This window comes from Stomoxys calcitrans, chromosome 5, assembly GCF_963082655.1.
Source record: "Stomoxys calcitrans chromosome 5, idStoCalc2.1, whole genome shotgun sequence".
Lineage (NCBI taxonomy): Eukaryota > Metazoa > Arthropoda > Insecta > Diptera > Muscidae > Stomoxys > Stomoxys calcitrans.
This window is the reverse complement of record NC_081556.1, coordinates 57739710-57747744: the sequence shown is the minus strand read 5'-3', so window position 1 is coordinate 57747744 and position 8035 is coordinate 57739710. Positions and strand designations below refer to the sequence as shown.

The following is an 8035-nucleotide window of genomic DNA, read 5'->3' as shown; positions in this document are numbered from 1 at the left end:
ATAAATTTATGGCCATTTTGAAAAAGACGATATAGTAATAATTATCTAAAGGTCCAGCAATGTCAATGTGAATTATTTGCATAGGCTCTGTTGTTATAGGCCAAGAGCTTAGTTGTTTTTTAGAGGGTTTTAGATACTGCCTCGCATATGGAATTCTCTACAATACTCCTCTATCTCTTGATCTTGATACTCCTTTATCTCTTGATCTTAATCAATGTGAGACGTTGATCAATATACGTAGCTTCTCTTTAAAGCTTTCGTTTTCTCAATTCCATTACGACCATTGTTCAATTTTTTACGGAAACATTATAATTAGACGATCATCATACAAAAAAAATCATTTTTGATGCTGAAATTATCTTCCGTGATTAATAACATTGTATTACATTAGACTTTACGCTTGGCCACTTACCACTTTGAATATATTTTGTGAGTGCTTGAAGTTCTTCATCCTTTTTGGTACCAGTACAAATCATATTGAATGTCACTGTTAAGGTGGTTGTTATATATCACTCGAACGCAGGCAATACCGTTTCTTCTTTAGGTTTTGGTACTTTGTTGATCAGGCGAGCCAATAAGTCTGCAGCTCCAAAATTATTTTCGAAACGTCTCGTAGCTCGAAATTATAACTCGTAAGTGTAAGTGCCCACCTATTAAGGCGATTTGCAGAATGTGCAGTAATTTCCTTCTGTCTGAAAATATTGCCAATATTAGCTTGTGGTCTATTTGGAGAATAAATCTTCTCCCAAATAAATATTTGTGGAACATTACAACAGCGCAAATTAGTCTTAATCTCTCCTTTTCAATTTGAGTATAATTTTTTTCGCAGGGATCAAAGCTCTTAAAATTGGCTATTAGCTTTTACCGTTCCATCTACAAGAGATAACCTCTAGATCAAGCGGTATATCAAGCAGCTCTAGACAACATTCATGCAGACACGGTAGCCCTTGGAGAACGACCGCCTCCCATTGCACCTGAAGAAATTGACCTCCCCCGGCAAACCAGAGTAGTTCTGGCTCAATTACGTTCCAGCAGATTCAGCCGCCTCAACTCCTACAGAGCAAGGATTGATGCCGACGTGCAAGATGTATGTCCCGATTGTAACCAGGGACCGCACGATACACGTCACCTGTTTAACTGCACGGCCAGACCCACTCGACTCAGACCCAGATCCCTATGGACGCACCCCATCTTAGTCGCAGAGTTCCTGGGTCTTGACACTCAACAGAATCAAGCAGACGAAAAATAGAAAACAATAAACTGTTACAACAACAACCGTTCCATCTAGGAAAACGACTGCTATGGATAAAAAGTGCAGCGTTAGGCCCATACACCATGTTCGGAGAACATATTGTCTTGGGATATGCGAAGCGATGAGCACCACGGCCACAAGGGCGACCTATTGACATACAGATTAAATGTGAGGCAGCCACTGCGGCTATGAGACTTAAGGCGATGAGAGGATGGATTGAGGATGGGAGCTGCTCTTGCCATCGCGGTATAATCGAGGCGACGATAGGAAACCTGGAAGGAAGGTTTCCTATGGAAGGTTTCCTTTCCAAGGTCGTGGAGAGCATGATTAATCACCATCTTGTGAGGTATTTAGAGTATAATGGCCTTCTTAGCGACCAACAGTATGGGTTCCGCAGAAATCGCTCAACGGGCGACCTCATGGCATGGAGTCGCTCAATCCACCAGTTTGGTGAGAGTAAGGTTGCGACTCTGCATATCGCCAAGGCATTTGATAGGGTCTGCCACGGTGCACTACTATCAAAGCATGTTGCATTTGTTGTCGGTAATGGCTTCGTTCGATTTATTTCGAGCTTTCTCAGAGATCGCACTATTGGAGTTGTTATTGATGGGTTCTCATCCAATGAGCACAAATTGACCGCAGGTGTACCCCAGGGCTCTGTTCTTTCTCTTTCTCCTTCTCGTTTTCTAATTTTCATCAACGATCTGTTGGGTCAGACATCGAATTCGATCTACTCATTTGCGGATTACAGTTATCTCTGTCATTCGTACACATTCGACCATAGGCCGAGTTTCGAGAGATTGAGGACAAGAGGCGGATAATGGACGATACACTCTGCCAGGATTTACTGGCCATTTCTGGCGGGGGTTGAATGAATCGAGTAGATTTTAATGCACGGAAGACTCAGTGCTGCTTGTTGTCACACAAACGATTCGCTGACCCATTACGATCATCTTTGTCTATCAACGGTGTAGATGATGAGCAATCAGAAGCTCTTGATGTTCTGGGCATGAAAATACAAAGTGATTCCCGTTGGGCTAAACATGTATTTGAAGTGTCGAAAGAAGCATTCAAGTGTTTAGGCTTCCTTAAACGGTGTAAGAATTACTTCACTCCGTCTGATCTTCTTAACATCTACACCACTTTCATAAGTCCGAAAATGGAGTACAACTCACATGTATAAGCTGAAGCTTCAAAATCATACCTGGAGCTACTGGACCGTGTACAGAGGAGAGCGATGGCGTTGATTGGGGACTGTGGGGTATCCAACTCTATTGTCTCTCTTCATCATCGTCGCAATGTGGGTTGTTTGGCGTTGTTCTATCGGTACTTTCATGGTGTGTGTTCGTCTGATATTAGTCTTCTTATTCCTGATGTAAGGATGTATGCCAGGGATACTAGATATTCCAGGAACTCACATCCATTTGTAATTGATTGGCCAACGAACCGTTCGTATGTGAACTCGACTTCCGCCTAATGTTTTTCCCACCCACTTTGACATCCAAAGATTTAAGACAAATGTTAAAAAGCACTACATCCTTTCCTCCCCCCTCCAATTCCTAATTTCCTCTCGCCAACGCAATGCACTGCATTCATAGGGGACATCCCCTGCGTGTTGGCTGACAGAAAAAAAGAGGTTTCCGAGGTTTCTGGAAGATCATGTTACACGGATTTATCAAAGCTAGGGGACAGAGTGGGCCTGGGGGTCTACATTGAGAACCCAGGGACTGTTTTCGACTGCCTGACCTCCGTCCTGTAGGCGGAGATCCGGGAATGCATGAGGTGGTGTGGTACTAACGCGAGGACGTCGATTGCGAAAATCTTTGCGGACAGTAAAATTGCCATAAGGGCAATAACAACCAGGAGGGTAAGGTCACGAACAGTGTAAGAAGGAGATGGCTTCTCTAAGGATGGCACTGTGGAACAGCGAAACAGTCGATAGGACGGCGAAAATCCTATCGGACGATATTACTGAAGGGAAGTAAGAAGGAGGTCAGTATAGTTTTTGGTGTCATAACGAGACACATAGGACAACCTCACTTTGCAAAATCGGTGCGACTAGTGATAGCATATGGGGAAAATGATGCGACATTGGAGCATTATCTATGTCATTGCCTGGCTTTCGCGGCTAGTAGACACCGGTGTTTAGGTGGTACACGATACCACACACGAACCAAATTAGGGGATGGAAAACAATTAAGGGTTTTGTAAGTAGCACCGAATTCTTTTTGAGTTTACTTTTTAGTTTTTAGAGCCACAACTAACCGATTACTGGCTTAGTTGTATGTCTATAGTGGCATGCGGCGTGATTACAAATCTCCTGCTTGTGTTGAGAGTTATTATTAATATTAAAGAATGTAGTGTATTACACTATTATGTTAAGAGAAACAAGCGGCCTTGTAAGTATTCAAATGCTTACTGTTTTCTTTATTGCAAATCAAAGCTGCAAGAACTACTAATGGGAGCTTAGTACTAAATATATGTATAAACAGGTGTATGTGTGTATGTGTCTATGAGATACATCAACTTATGACAACAGATATGAGAGAGAGTGTTAAGATGTTAGAATGTTAAGATTTATGTACAATGTATAATTGTGTATTAGAGTGGTACTTAACAATTAATACTCTATATGCTCCTCCTAAAGCTGATAATAAATAAATGATTTTATATTGAAAATACATAGAAAATTGTAATTGAGTTATTTCTTTACAACTCTACCTCCCTCTCGTGGTCTGAGCTCCATTCTAGTGAGTGAAACATCCTCATTCATTTGCATAGGAACAGGTTCAGATGATGATGTGTTGTTGTTATTAGTTGTTGTTGGTTGCTCGATTGGCTGTTGTTTTTGTGTTAGATTATGACCACGAATTTGATCAAGATGACGTTTGATGACGTTGTTGTTGTGAGACAAAACACAGGAGTAAGATTGTGGACCTAGTTGCCGTTGAATTACTGCCTTAGTCCAACTAGGTTTATTTGGATTTCGATAATCGCGTACTAACACAGTTTCACCTTCAAAAAAAAACTCTTTGCGATTACCGTTGTGATGAACTATGTTGTTGTCTTGAGACTTAATTATGTTTTGTTTTGTTGTTGGGGGTTTTAGAAGACTAAATCTGGTTTTCAGTTTCCTGCCAAAGAACAGCATAGCTGGAGATTCAGTTGTTGTGCAATGTTTCATGTTTCTGTAATCCATTAGGAAACGACATAATATTTGATCCAAATTGGCATCTTTGTTTTGGTCTAAATTTGCTAAAATAGACTTTTTAAAAGTTTTGACAAAATTTTCTGCTTGACCATTTGTGGACGGATGTCCCGGAGGAGTCAAGACATGTTTTATACCATTTAAGGCCAAGAAATTCTTGAATTCATATGATGTGAACTGTGGTCCGTTGTCACTAACGAGCGTGTCAACCAAACCATAGCGTGAGAACAGTTCTCTCAGCTTTCTAATTGTAAAAGCAGTTGTTAAATCTTTGGTTTTAAATACTTCGACGAATTTTGAAAAAACATCGATGATAATGAAGAAATGAAAATTTTTAATCGGGCCAGCATAATCAATGTGTATTCTGCTCCACACAGAACCATCAGGCACCCATGGAATTAAGCTGCTCTTTTCCGGGCTGGATTGCAATTTTTGACAATGAATACAATTCCTGATTAAACCTTCGATATCTTTATCAAGACCAGGCCACCATATATACGATCTAGCCAAAGCCTTTGTTTTTACAATTCCCAAATGGGAACGATGTAATTCTGTTAAGATTGCAGATCTCAGTTTCTCTGGAATTACGATTCTGTATCCCCACAGAACGCAATCATTTTCGACAGAAAGTTGTGTATCTTTTTCACGATATGGCGTATACAAATCTTCTTTTAAATTGTGCAGGGTTCCACTTGCAATACATTCTACTACTTTTGACAAAACAGTGTCACGTCTCGTTTCACGAGATACAGTCTTGAAATTCAAGTTGAAATTTTCCTCATTTTCTATGAAATTTATATAGGAATATTCAATATTATTGCTCTCAAAATTTCTTTGGGGCATTCTAGAAATAGCATCAGCTTCATTTTGCACTCCCTTAACATGTACAACGGTGTAATTAAAACCGGATAAAATCAGTGCCCAGCGTTGCATACGTGCTGAGGCCATCATAGGCAAACCTTTATTTGCACCAAAAATTGCAAGTAACGTACGATGGTCCGTTCTTAGTACAAAAGTATTTCCAAGTAAATACTGTTTGAGTTTTGTTACACAAAACACAATCGCCAACGCCTCTTTTTCAAGCGTACTATAATTTTTCTCACTTTTTGATAATGCTCTTGAAACAAAAGCAATGGGCTTGAGACCATCCGAAAATTGGTGAGACAAAATTCCTGCTACTGCACTATTCGAAGCATCCGTTGTTAATATTATTGGTAATTCAGGGTTGAAATGGACCAGAACCCGATCTGAAGTTACAAACTTTTTAATCAAATCATACGCCTGCTGACAATCATCCGACCAGACAAACGGAACGCCCTTACCCAACAAGTGATAAAAATGAGACATGATTTGCGCAAAATTCTCAATAAATCTGGAATAATAGTTCGCCATACCAACGAAAGCTCTTAATTCCGAAACATTTGTAGGAATCGGGGCAGAAATTAAGCTCGAAATTCGATCATTATTTTTGCTAAGTCCATTTTTATCAATATTAAAACCCAAATACGATATTTTGGATTTGAAAAATTCAGACTTCTTTAAATTCAGTTTTAATTCAGAACTTTGTAATTTTTGTAGAACCAAACGCAACGTACTTATGTGTTCCTGCATATTTTTACCAGTGACTGTAATATCATCTTGATATACTACAACATATGGAATTCCTCTGAATAGATTTTCCATAGTTTTTTGAAAAATAGCTGCTGCTGTCTTAACACCAAAAGGTAAACGTTTTACTTTTAAAGTTCCAATGTGCGTACTCCACGCACACAACAGTTGGGAATCCTCATCAAGAACAAGTTGATTGTAGGCATTCGACAAATCAAGTTTAGTGAAAAGTTCACCACCCTCCAAAGAAGCAAAAATTTCTTCAATCCGAGGCAAAGGATACTTGAAATCCTCCAAAAACTTATTAATTGTGACTTTATAGTCTCCACAAATGCGAAAATCGCCATTTGGTTTCAAAATTGGTACTAAAGGTGTACCCCAATCGGAGTTATCTACTGGTTCCAACACACCAGTCGCAATTAAATCGCGTAATTTCGCCTCAATCTTGTCTTTCCAAGCCAAAGGGACAGGCCTTGGTTTACAAAATACAGGTGTTGCATTTTCAGCAACCCTCAGTGAAACAGCATTGATATTATATTCACCCAATTTTTCCTCAAAAACCTCAGAAAATTCCATTCTCAACTGCTCGATCACGGAATTTAAATTTGGGCAATTTACATTGTTCACTTGCAGCAATTCAAAGTTGAAAGCACGTAAAAACGAACGTCCAAGTAATGGGGGATTCGATGACTCAACAACAACAACAACTACAGATTTAGTTTTACCTTCAAAAGTAATTGAGGCATCATATTCACCAACCAGCTTCAATTTGTCTCCGCTATAATCCACATATGGTACATGGCATGGACGAAGGACCTTCTTAACATCGTTGTTTTCATAAAACGACAAAGGCAACAATGTACATGGCGCACCTGTATCACACACAGCATTCAATTTGACACTATCAATTATTACTGGAAGGGAATACACGTCACTAGAACCTCGCTCAGCCACACTAAAAATAGAATAATTGAAAACATCATTATCAACATAATCTTCACTAGTGTCATTAGAAACGTAATTAACACTTCTCTTTTTATTGTAGCAAACAGATGCCAAATGGCCAATTTTTCCACAGGAATGACACTTGCTGTTCTTGTATTTACAAGACTGCGAGCTATGGTTACGCCAACCACAATGAGAGCACGATGATTTTCTTTCACCGTCGCCGTTATTGTCTCTGCTGCCACCAAAATTTCCTCTGCTGCCACTGCCTCTGCTACCGCTACCACCGCTGCTGCCACCACCACTTATGTTACCGCCATAACTATTGCCGCTGTTACCACCACCGCCATTTTTTCTCGAAGGCTTCGATCTGTTAACAAAGTTTACTGAACTTTGATCCCTTTCTGCTACTTTCGCCATGTTTTTTGTTTCCAATATCATAGCTTTTCTCAACGCACTTTGCACCGTTAGAGTTTCATCTTCCTCACATAGCCTCTCGAACATAAAATTTGGCAAACCCATTACAAATTGGTTTAAGATGAATGCATCAAAATTGGCTCCAAATTTGCAATTAAGTGCTAGGGTCTTCACACGAGCATACCACTCAGCAGCAGACTCGCCATCATTCTTAACTGCCACATGAAACTTCTTCCGCTCACTAAAAACGATCGTTGGTGGAGTATATTGTGTGTCCAATATCACACACAGCTCATCATACGTCTTACGAACAGGGGAATCAGGGCTGCATAAACTATGTAGCACTTTATACGGCACTGCACCAATCGACTTCAACAAAATCGATTTTTTTATGTTGTCCTCTGTGCAACCAATTTCACAGAAATGGATTTCAAGGCGCTCTTTCCACACTTCCCAAGATTCCACATTAGGGTTGAACTCGTTCACATTCGTTGTTTGGAACACCGTCATTTGACCACTATTTAGAGTCACATTTGCATCATCCATTTTTGGCGGCATTGAATAATTATTTTCATTTAATTCCATAAAACAGTTTTTTCATTTGC

At 39.8% G+C, this 8035-nt stretch overlaps 1 protein-coding gene across 1 annotated transcript; it reads right to left on the bottom strand.

The window, feature by feature from the left end:
* Positions 1 to 3953: 3953 nt before the first annotated feature.
* Positions 3954 to 7976, bottom strand: LOC131997909 (uncharacterized protein K02A2.6-like). The gene has a single exon (XM_059369780.1). It carries the CDS (start codon positions 7974 to 7976, stop codon positions 3954 to 3956), a length of 4023 nt encoding a protein of 1340 aa, XP_059225763.1.
* Between the last annotated feature and the right edge of the window lie 59 nt (positions 7977 to 8035).

Coding starts and splice junctions, on each gene's coding strand:
- LOC131997909 (XM_059369780.1), bottom strand. CDS start 7,976: ATGGATGATGCAAATGTGACTCTAAATAGTGGTCAAATGACGGTGTTC.